Raw genomic sequence first — 12,583 nt, 5'->3', positions numbered from 1 at the left:
ATATTTTTGAAGAAATTCTAGGAACTAAAAAATTGGTACACAAAAATGTTAATTAAAATTTATTAAATTATATGTAAGTTTAAAAGTTATAATAATAATTAAAATTTGCATTACATGAAATAGAAATAAAGTGAAGCTCTATTTTTGTTAAATTATTATCTTGTTTTAGCTCCACTTTGTTTCATTTCAATGCAAATTTAAATTATTTACAACTTGATAAATAAACTTTATTAATGTATTTTTGTATCTTATGTATCTCTGTATATTATCTTTCTTTTACAAGGATTTATATTTTTTAAATGTAAAAATTACCGAAATTAACATTTAAATTTAATAACATAAATTTCATGATATCTTTTAAATTTCATTTCGATCGATTAATGAAATCATTCACAATTATAACTAAAATTGTATGTAGTTCAGATTGAACAGATAATTGAACAAAATAGAAAAATAAATTAAAACGATGATTATTTAAATATAATCAATTAACTAATTTACTAATCGTGAAATATGAAATACATTATTAAAATCAATATTTTAAACAACTTTTTTCGATATCTTTTAGAAAATGATCTCTTCGAAAAATTTTATCCAGCTCATTATTATATAATTAACATTATAACATCATTTTTCTTTTCTGTATACATAATTTTTCCTAGAGCTAAGAATTAGATGTCATGCTTTGATTATTTATTATATATTTATTTTGAATGTGAAATGAAAAATATATTTAAAATTTCAGAAATATCATATATAGTATTAAAAAATTATTTTATTAATAAAATTTGCAAATTAAAAGTAAGTAATAGTTATATTAAATATATAAGAAAAAAATAATTCAAAATGTTGACTTTAACAATATATATATATATTTCAAGTTTAATAAAATTGGTGAGATAATTTCTATTTTAAATAATTTTTATTATTATCATAACAAAAATTATTGCATTTTCATTTTAAACGAAGTAAATTCTCTAGTTTTTAAAATTGTGAAAATTTCAATAATTTATTATTATATATTACATATAATTTAATTATTAATACAAAATATGAAATATTTAATGCGTTATGATTAATATAATATAAATCAATCATTTTTTGATGTCAAGATTTTTTTACAACTTATTTAATCGTAATATATACGTATTATTTTACGATTTAAATTTCAGAATAATTTTCAATAAGTTTTTTATGGTTTTATTATACTAATTTTTAATAAAGTATTGCAATAAATGAGCAAAAGAAAACTAACTAAGCATAAAAATAAAAGAGAACCTACCTCCTGCTGCATATATTCCAGTTAAACTTGTCTCGTATTTACCAAGTGATGTTTTGAAGTTACCTCTTTCATCCATTGCTGTATTTAATTCTGTTGCAATATATTTTTCAGGGCCTAAGAAACCCATTGCGAGTAGAACTAGATCACATTTATAGATCTAAATAAACATAATGGAGTCATATAACAAAAAAAATAAAAATTATCTAATAATAAAGAATTATCATAAATCATAATTTTTACCTTTTCTGTTCCAGAAATTTCTTCCATTTTCCAACGTCCGTTTTCCATCATCCATGATACTGAAATTGTTTTGATACCACTTACGTGACCACTTCCATTATCTAGAAATTCCTATTGAAAATATATAAATAATATTTATCAAGAATACTTATATTATATATATTTATATTATATATTTAATTTTTTACATACTAACCTTACTCAATGTACTAAATTGACGGGGATCTCGACCAAATTTCAAAGAAACTTCTTCATGGCCATAATCTACTTTAAATACACGTGGAAATTGAGGCCACGGATTATCGTGTGCTCTTTTACTCGGTGGTTCCGGCAAAATTTCAAAAGTGGTAATTGATTTAGCACCCTATAATTATATAATTTATAATTACAATCAAAAATATAAATAATAACATAATTAATAAATATAAATTATTGTATTATTTATTATTGTATTTTGTCGAAAATATAAAAAATTATATTAAAAATAAGAATAATTTTACCTGTCGTAAAGATGTAGCTATACAATCACAACCAGTATCACCACCACCTATTATAATAACATTTTTATCTTTAGCCATTAAACATATATCTAATGGGATATCATTTCCCATTTGTTTTTTTTGCCAATGTTCTAAAAAGTTTACAGCAAAATGAATTCCTTCAAGATGTCTACCAGGTATTTGTAAATCTCTTGGCCAAGTAGCACCCGTACATATTAACATTGCATCATATTGTTCGCGTAATTCCTACGATATATATAAATACAAAAAATTTCATATACAAATAAGTAATAAATATAAATAATAAAAATTAAAAATGTATAATTATAAATTGCGTAAATAGAAAATTAAAATTTCATACCTTAACAGAAATATGTTTTCCAACATCGACACCAGTCTTAAATATAATACCCTCTGCTGCAAGTAGAGACACTCTTCTTTGAACAACTTGTTTAGATAATTTCATAGTTGGGATACCATATTGCAATAAACCTCCAATTCGATCATTTCTTTCATAAACAGTTACTAAATGGCCTGCTTTATTTAATTGATGAGCTGCTGCTAAACCAGCTGGGCCAGAACCAATTATAGCTATTTGTCGACCAGTTCTCATCTTTGGTGGATATGGAACTATCCAACCCTGTTCGAATGCATGGTCAATTATCGCGCATTCAATGTTTTTTATTGTAACTGCTGGTTCCGATATACTCAAAACGCAGGCACCTTCACACGGAGCAGGACAAACTCTTCCCGTGAATTCTAAATATATAAATTTTATATATGTATTGTATAAATTATTGTACATATATATGTATATTTATGTATTATATATATTATATATTGTATATATTATTGTATATATGTATGTATATATATGTATTGTATATATTAAATATTATTAATTATTTTAAAAGATATACACTATGAACTAGTTTTTATTAATTTTATTAATTTACGAATAGTTTTTATTTCTAGCAATTAATGTTCTTTTGTAATTACCTGGAAAATTATTAGTTTGTAATAATTGATTTAAAGCTTCTTTCCAATTTGATTGAAAAACAAGATCATTCCATTTAGGAATGATATTTCCTAATGGACAACCATGGCTACTTTGACAAAATGGTACGCCACATTCCATACATCTTGCAGCTTGTATGCGCAATCCTTTACGGACACTTTGAAAATTATAGATTTCATTCCAATCGGCAATTCGATTTTCAACTGGTCGGTAAGCTCCTGTTTGTCTTTTGTATTTCATAAATCCTCTAAAACATTAAGAAAAAATTATATACCAATTTTTTAATGTAAAATAAATACTCAATTTTAAGTTTTAATGTTTTTAATTAAAACATTGGATTAAAAAAATATTAGCACCTTATCTTATCCAACTTATGCTGGGCCATATCAATATTTGCAATAGCATCTTCAATATCTTTAACCTGAACATTTAATGTTTGAGAACTTCCATTGGATATTGGTTGTATTTGTTTAGTTTGTTTTAATGCTCGTTGATATTCATATGGAAATACCTTCAAAATAATTAAGAACATTAATAATTAACACGCATGCATTTTATATATAATTATTTATTTCTTTATCTATATTTTTTAACCTAACTAGTTAATGTTCTATATTACCTTAACGAATCGTGTTGTTGGTTCAGGCCACAACATTAAAAGATCTTGCGCTATTAAAGAACCAGTTTTTTCGACAAATTCTTCTAAAAGTTCTTTCACATATGCAATATCATCTTGTTTGTTTAAAGGAAGCAGTTCTACCATATCAGGATTACATTTACTAAATATGAAAAATTATAGATTAAAAAAATATACAAAAATAAATAATGAAAGTTAGTTATAGTTAGTTATACTAGTTATAGTATAGTTTGTTCGCGAAAAGAAGGCGAATATTTATTATTTATATCAATTCCTTTTTCATTACATATTTTAAATCAAAACATATAATAAAAATATATTTAATATGAAGTTAAATTTGCAAACTTAATTTGTAATATATGACCTGCAATAAAATTTCTGAACAAAGGATGATTTCCAATGGAAGTGAAATAAATCATCGATATAAATAAAGCGATATTGATGTAAACATTATATTCTTTGAATATGAATTAGTATAAAATGTTAATATATTTCTGAATATCTTCAGAAAATCGATTTTAAATAATTGATATATAAAAAATATAAATATAAATATAAATATAAATTGATATATAAAAATATTGATTGAAATTTATTTATATAAAGTTATAAGCAATTTAAGTCTGAATGAAGCAAGACATAGAAAAAATGAATTCTATATTCATATTCTAAATATATTAACATTCTATATATGTATACATAATAATAGAGCATAATAATATAATAATAATAAGAGATACAAAAAGCATTATGAAGGACTCATACCTTTTAAATGATCCATCTACATCTAAAACATAGGCTATCCCACCAGACATTCCAGCCGCGAAATTCCGACCAGTAAGTCCCAAAATTACAGCACAACCACCAGTCATGTATTCGCATCCATGATCACCAACACCTTCAACTACTACTATTGCGCCACTATTACGAACACAAAATCTTTCAGCAGCAATTCCTCGAAAATATGCTTTGCCAGATGTTGCACCATAAAGACAAACATTACCAACAATTACATTTGTATTGGAATTAAAAGTACAATCTTTTGGTGGATATATAACAACTTCTCCTCCACATAAACCCTAAAAATTATAAAAATATAGTGTACAATATATAAATTCTTGATAATTTTTTTTTTAAATAATTAAATTAAAAAAATTTACTTTGGCAACATAGTCATTAGCATCTCCTTCGAGAGTAACATGAACGCCTTTAGTCATGAAAGCACAGAAACTCTGACCTGCAGAACCTTTCATTTTTATATTAATACTACCTTCAGGCAAACCATTTTCACCATATAATCTATCAATGTAAAAATAAAAAGAAAAATAATTAATTATCGAAAATATATGTTTACAAACTTATTTAAAAAGAAATTAAAAAAAAAATTTAAAAATAACAAAAAACCATTACTTTGAAATATGATAGCTTAATGTTGCTGCAAATGCTCTACATTCATTGTTAATATTTAACTCAATATCAATACGATTTTGTTTTCCATTCAGTACATCTGTGATCAATTCAATCACGCAATTATCCAATCTATTTTCTAATTGAAAATCTTGTTTTACTGATCCTCCGTGAATATTTACTCCTGGCCTGAGTTCAAGTGCATTACGTAAAATATTATCGAGCTTTAATGTTTTAGCCTTTTCTATTATGATATCATTGCGAACCTTCAACAGATCTGTACGACCGATTAAATCTTGAAATTTACGTAATCCAAAATCGGCCATATAAGAACGTACCTAAATAATAACAAAAAAAAAAAATTATCTTATGTATAAAAAATATAAAAAAATATGTTTTAACATTTTTATTATAATATATATTACATATAATTACATATATAATATATAATTAAATATACATTTTTATTATAATATATATATTATATATATAAAAATATGTTAATAAATATATTTTTAATCAAATTTGGAAATTCTTTATTTTATTCTTAATGTGACATACCTCTTCTGCCAATGCAAAGAAAAAATTAATCACATGTTCTGGTTTCCCACTAAATTTTTTTCGAAGTTCTGGATCTTGAGTCGCAATACCCACAGGGCAAGTATTTAAATGACATTTCCTCATCATAGTACAACCCATGGAAATTAAAGGCGCAGTGCTAAAACCAAATTCATCAGCACCTAAAAGAGCTGCAACTATTACATCAAATCCAGTACGCATTTGACCATCTGCTTGTACGATGACACGTGAACGAAGATTATTCAGAGTTAAAATTTGATGAGTTTCTGCAACTCCTAATTCCCATGGTAATCCAGCAGACTTTATTCCTGTCCAGGTACTAGCACCAGTTCCACCATCATGACCAGATATTACGATATGCTCTGCTTTACCCTGCATAAAATTTAAATAAAAGGAAATATAATGAAAGTTGGAAAATGACATAATAAAAAAAATGCATATTTCTAAATATAATTATCTTATGTACTATTTACATAATTACCTTAGCTACACCTGATGCAACTACGCCTACTCCTACTTCTGACACCAATTTGACAGAAATACGAGCATTTGGATTTGCACATTTTAAATCATAAATTAGTTCTGCAAGATCTTCAATTGAATAAATATCATGATGTGGTGGTGGTGAAATTAAACCTACACCAGGTACTGAGTGTCTAGTTGCAGCAATTTCAGCAGTAACCTATATAAATTGTGTTTATGTAATTCATGTTCAATGTTTAACTTTATTATATGTGCAATACAATTAATTTTTGCTTGATATATTTATATGAAATTTCCATCTCAAATATTATCGATATTTGAACCGCGTCTATATTGATCAATAACAAGATATTTATTTAATGATAAATAACATTTCTTTATAATAAGAACTCGAATAAGATATAATAAATAATATAATAAATACCTAGATTGTTTGCTCTAAATAACAATTTTCATGTGATCAATTAAATTATCTTTTTGAGAATAAAAATCTATTTTAAAAAAATCATAAATAAAATCATAAAATCATATGCTCACCTTATAACCAGGTAATTCACCTCCTTCTCCTGGTTTTGCTCCTTGTGACATTTTGATTTGAAGATCATCAGCATTTGCCAAATAACTCGATGTTACACCAAAGCGACCACTTGCAACTTGTTTAATAGCTGATCGTTTATTAAATTCTGGATTTTGATTCAAATATCTGAAAATGGCAAATTTTATGCATATTGGCATTTATTATATGATTCTTTATTAACATTTTAGAAAACATATACAAAAAAAGAGATGGAAAGAGATTATTTATTTTTTTTATATATATGTATGTATGTAATTTATAAAAAATATAATTTTTATAGCTTAATTAAATACCTATCAGCATTTTCACCTCCTTCACCAGTATTCGATTTACCGCCAATATTATTCATTGCAATTGCTAAAGTAGTATGTGCTTCTATAGAAATGCTTCCAAAACTCATAGCTCCTGTTGCAAATCGTTTCACAATTTCAGATGCTGGTTCAACTTCTTCAATAGGTATTGACTTTCCTGCTTTTTTTACTAATTCCAATTGACCACGCAAAGTGCAAGCTTTTATCATTTCCATTGTAGTTTTTCGATATTTATCATAAGCATTCCAATTCTTTGAATTCACATAATCCTAAAAAAAAAAAAATGTTGAAAAGAAATAATAGCAATTATCATCTTTGTATTGAAATAAATGAAATAAATTTATTGAAATAAATGCTTGTCAATATTTTTATACATAGAATGTATGACATATCTCATTATGATTTTTTATAAATTTCTGACAAAAAAATTTATAAGAAAAAAATGTTTCAAAAATATGTAATAAATGTTAAAATAAACTATAAATTGCAATATAAAAAATTTCTAAATAATATTTTTTTCAATAAAAGATTAAAATCATATTGAATTTTTTACATGATACTGTATTTTCTAATTTCTAATTTTACTTTTGTAAAATATGAAATTAATAAAGAAAAATTTTATTGTTATTTATAATAAATTATTTTAATTGTATTAAATTAATTTTTGCATTCAATTACAATAATAAATTTTCAAATTGTAATTGTAAACACAATTGATGAGTTAAGTTAATATTAATATTTGTTATTATAATAACACATTATTATATCATCATGATGAACTTTTTAATATGAATTCACTGTTATTGAATCTATTCAGTATGAATTATAAATGATCCCATGAGAAAAAATCTAATAAAGACAAATCAGGAAACCAAGAAATAGGATTAATAAGATTAATAGGATTAATGTGATTTCTAAAGATTAGGGAAATAGAATTTAAATATTTAATTATTGATCAATTTTGCTATAATCTTGATTTAAATTTTTTATAAATTGTAGCATTTTAAAAATAGATTAACTTTTGAAATATTTTTTTGTCAAAAATTCATAAAAAATCATAACAACAATTATATTTCCTATATATATTAAACTGAAGAATTTTGATATTTATCATTAACTTATTTTACCTGCAAATTAGCAATACTCTCAGGATCATTTATGTGTTTTTCTCCTCCAGATCTCCAATGATAGATTCCTGGATTGCGAATAATAAGCATATCCATAGATTTTTCCCAATATGTAATTTGATGTCTTTCAAATGCTTCTTTTGCTAAAATATCAAATGTTACTCCACCAATACGAGATTGTGTGCCCTATGTAGAGAATACAAAAAATTGCAAAAAATTAAATATTGTTTTTAAAGAAGAAATATGTTAAAGTTGAATCTTAAAAAGAATATGATGTACGTCATTGAAAGTATTGAATCATAATAACCAATTTTCATTAATTGGATCCAATTCTTAATCATTCGTATTTCTATAAAAATTTTTTAATTGTTATAATTGAAAACTTCAACCTGATTATATAATACATACTTTGAAACATTTATCGATAACTTCATCGCATAAACCGACTGCTTCAAAAATTTGAGCTCCTTTATAAGATTGTAATGTAGAGATTCCCATTTTTGCCATTACTTTTGCTATTCCTCTCTCCATTGCTTCTGCATAATTCTATAATATTTTTTATTTATTTTTATCTATAATTATTATTATCACTATTTCTTTTTATATTTATTTTATTATTAAACACGTAATATTATTATATATTATAAATATATATAATAGTATTATTAATAGATATACCGAACATAAAGCGTTATCAGTTAATGATGAATCTAATACACCATCCATACGAAGATTTCTTGCCATTTCAAATACAAGATATGGACAAATAGCATCTGCTCCATAACCAAGTAGCAAACATATATGATGCACTTCTCTAGCCTCAGCGGTTTCCAAGATGAGACCAACTTTCATACGTTGTCGTTCTTCGATTAAATAATGATGTACTGCACCCAATATTAATAAACTACTTACAGGTACTCTAATAATAATAAAATATTATATTTAGAATATTATAATATATTCTTGTTTTTTTATAATTATATTAATATAAAAATAATAATTAAACACCTATAAGTATGTACATATTATTAAATAATAATCTTACCTTTCAGAACTACCTTGTCGATCAGATAAAACAAGAAATTGAAAACCTTCTTTTGCAGCATGATTAGCTTCTTGACTGACACGATTTAACGTATCAATTAATCCAGATGGACCATATTGTACGGGATATGTTGCATCGATTATTTTAGTTTTCCAACCGCGATATTTTGTTCGTTTGATTATTTCAAGATCATCTAAAGAAAGTATTGGTTGTGATAAAAATAATCTATGTACTTGCAATTCATTTGGTTCAAGGATATTGCTTTCTGGTCCAATAGGACAAAGCATTGACATTACAATCTTCTCTCTAAACGGATCTATCGGTGGATTTGTCACCTGAAAATAAATTTTGAAAAAAAATAAAAAAAATGTTACATATTGCTAATAATGTTTATTTATAAATACCTGAGCAAACAATTGCTTAAAATAATCATAAATAAGTGGTTGAAATTGAGAAAGACAAGCTAATGGAGCATCATTACCCATGGAACCCAATGATTCTTTCCTATATAAAAATTTTATAATTTCAATTCATATGTATAATAATAAATAAATAAATAAATAAATAAAAACAAAGTATGTACTGTAACCAGTACGTAACAAAGTATATTCTATAATGTACATCAACCAGAAAAAGATGATGATTACATCTTTAATTCGTTATTATCTATTGTTTCTCTTCATTACATCTACTAGTCCAGGAGATGTAAACATTATTTTATCTTTTTCTAGCAAATTCATAGTACATGCATACATGTATTTTTGTTTATAATTGATTATAATATTGATTGTAATTAAAAATGTTTAAGACATAAAATTACATACTTAGATTGCATCATTGGCAAAAGAAGTAAATTAATAGTTTCAAGAGTGTATCCATAGAGTGATAATCTTTTATCTCCTCCCCAAACTCGATTAACGACAGATATTGGATTTGCGTCATTTAATGCATTTTTTTTAGTTACTTCTTCATCTATGGCCGAACCGTTTTCAATTGTACTCGATGTCTTTTTATAATCAATGTCTGCAGCACGAAGTTCTTCCATTGTAATCTATGAATATTTATTTTTTTATGCCATTATTTATTATATCAATCAAATTAATATTATTTATAAAAGATAATTCATTTAAACATAAAAAAATCGAAGAATATTATTTCGATAGTTATATAATAGAAGAATCTTCAGATTTTATTTATACATATATTAATAGTTATATCTTTTCCAATTATGATAGTGATATTCATATTTTTTAATTATATCAATATTTAATTATTATTGTCAATTAGTTCTCTTTTCATTGCTTGAAATATGAGTAACTTTATTTTTTATACATAATTAGCGATCAACTTTTAAATTATTTGCAAAAAAAATAGTGTTAAATTATTGAATTCTATTTTCATATATCCATGACAGTGTATGCATCAGTATGCATTTTTTACCAATTATTCATATTATATCAAACTGATCAGCAATCGATATATAGAATGAATATATGAATAATAATTAATAAATACCAATATTATTTTTCACATAAATATAATTAGAATAGAATTTTAGATAGTAGATTTTAATAACTATCGATGTACATATAAATAAAAAATATAGAAAATTTTTCTTTTATCATATAATTATTAAAAGTAATATTCTTTTTTTAATTTAATTGATGACCGTTGTTCGATCGTTAACTTTAAAAAATTTTTTCATTATAATATATATATATATATATATATATTATAATGAAAATATATATATATATATCATGATACGATATTTAAAAAAGTCTTTCATATCGAAGAAAATAGCATTTTGAAATATTTATAGAGGTTTTTAATTTTTTTAATTATGAAAATCTTAAAAACAATATATATTATTATATACAATATATAAACCTTTATAACTGTAAAAATATAAATGTCACTTGATTGGAAGAAATCACTATTTTTAATTTTTTTTAATTTTGAAAAATTTTTTCTAATAAAAAATTTGAAAAAAATCACAGACATGTATTCCATATGTCCAAAATCATTTTTTTCATAATTTTATATTCAATGCAACATAAGAAATAAATTACAAATTAATTATGTTTTGTTGAAAAAAATATTTTATTCTAAGTAACTACTCTAATAATAAAAATTCTAGGTTGAAACTTGATCAATTTTTAAAGTTTATTTCTATTGATTAATAATAAGTTATATATCACTTCAATTTGATTTAATTTGATTTCAATTATTATTTATTTGCTCATTCTTTCTCCATTTTATAGCATTTCTAATCCATTTTCTTTTAATTTATCATTTTAATAAATATTATAATAAATTGTAACTGTTTTCAATTGTTTCAAAATATTAAAAAAAAGAAAAAGAAAGAGGAAAAAAGTAGAGAGGAAAAAAGAGAGAAGAAAGAAATATATAATATTTGATACTGTCATGCATTTACGTACAAGTTTTTTTCTTGTATAAATTAATTTAACTTCAATTCAATCTAATATTTTTTTTTCTGATTTCAATAATTTTTAAATAAGTTACAGAAGAGAGATTGTAAATAATTTTTTTCTATGCATATAATCGATTAATTTAATTTTCAAGATATTTGCAGAAAGATTGTTACTATTATCTAAGATTTCATTTGCATTTGTGATAATATGTACGTATATGATAACAATATATGACTGCTACTTATTAATTATTTATATAAATATATCGTAGCAATAGATAAATAATTAATATATATAATAAATGAACTGATCAAAAAACATAGATTTTAAAGGCTTAAAATATTTCAAGTCCAATCAATAATAAGTTTTCGGATCAATAGAATATGAAAATAAAATATAAGATCTTTGACCGAAATTATAATAAATATTAAGAGTGAGATTAATGTATTATTTATAAACTTTTATATATATATATATAGGCGAAATTCAAATATAGTAATAATAATAATTATTTTTTATAAATATCAAATATCAAAATTTAAAACTGTTATAGTTATATATATAAGAAAAAATTATGAATGTATAGAAAAATCTTGTTTTCTATAATATATTTAAATATTACCAAAAAAATGTTACAGAAATATTATATGCGAATGTATTTTAATATCAGTTATATTGCTGATACAATAATCCAATAGAAAAAATTTTTCGATAAATTCGAAAAAAAAAAAAATAATTTTAAAAAAAATAAATTTTTTGACACCATTCAAATTACAATTATAATTTCAAACAAAATATATTTTTACACAATTGAAAAAGATATTTAGATGATTTTATTTATTATTAAATAAACCACCTTGTATATAAAATTATATATATATATATATATATATATATATATATATATATATATATAAATATATAAAATTAAAATTAGTTAGA

At 23.2% G+C, this 12,583-nt stretch overlaps 1 protein-coding gene across 12 annotated transcripts in view; it reads right to left on the bottom strand.

The window, feature by feature from the left end:
- Positions 1 to 12,583, bottom strand: part of LOC100863333 (uncharacterized) — a 43,234-nt gene that overhangs the window by 5,505 nt on the left and 25,146 nt on the right. For all 12 annotated transcript variants that reach the window (XM_086914037.1, XM_086914033.1, XM_086914038.1 and 9 more), the window contains 21 exons: positions 10,031 to 10,257; positions 9,611 to 9,710; positions 9,207 to 9,541; positions 8,840 to 9,080; positions 8,570 to 8,707; positions 8,162 to 8,347; positions 7,017 to 7,303; positions 6,684 to 6,849; positions 6,145 to 6,345; positions 5,646 to 6,035; positions 5,088 to 5,422; positions 4,838 to 4,976; positions 4,443 to 4,756; positions 3,660 to 3,819; positions 3,397 to 3,551; positions 3,022 to 3,287; positions 2,384 to 2,781; positions 2,023 to 2,268; positions 1,719 to 1,886; positions 1,523 to 1,633; positions 1,283 to 1,439 (listed from right to left, as the gene is read on the bottom strand). In XM_086914037.1, coding sequence (XP_086770163.1) covers positions 1,283 to 1,439; positions 1,523 to 1,633; positions 1,719 to 1,886; positions 2,023 to 2,268; positions 2,384 to 2,781; positions 3,022 to 3,287; positions 3,397 to 3,551; positions 3,660 to 3,819; positions 4,443 to 4,756; positions 4,838 to 4,976; positions 5,088 to 5,422; positions 5,646 to 6,035; positions 6,145 to 6,345; positions 6,684 to 6,849; positions 7,017 to 7,303; positions 8,162 to 8,347; positions 8,570 to 8,707; positions 8,840 to 9,080; positions 9,207 to 9,541; positions 9,611 to 9,710; positions 10,031 to 10,257 — 4,720 coding nt within the window. The remainder of the gene's footprint in view (positions 1 to 1,282; positions 1,440 to 1,522; positions 1,634 to 1,718; positions 1,887 to 2,022; positions 2,269 to 2,383; positions 2,782 to 3,021; positions 3,288 to 3,396; positions 3,552 to 3,659; positions 3,820 to 4,442; positions 4,757 to 4,837; positions 4,977 to 5,087; positions 5,423 to 5,645; positions 6,036 to 6,144; positions 6,346 to 6,683; positions 6,850 to 7,016; positions 7,304 to 8,161; positions 8,348 to 8,569; positions 8,708 to 8,839; positions 9,081 to 9,206; positions 9,542 to 9,610; positions 9,711 to 10,030; positions 10,258 to 12,583) is intronic.

This window comes from Apis florea, unplaced genomic scaffold, assembly GCF_048593485.1.
Source record: "Apis florea isolate Af1SG1 unplaced genomic scaffold, ASM4859348v1 contig_3571_pilon, whole genome shotgun sequence".
Lineage (NCBI taxonomy): Eukaryota > Metazoa > Arthropoda > Insecta > Hymenoptera > Apidae > Apis > Apis florea.
Note: the sequence above shows the minus strand (reverse complement) of the source record. Positions and strands in the feature narration are given on the sequence as shown.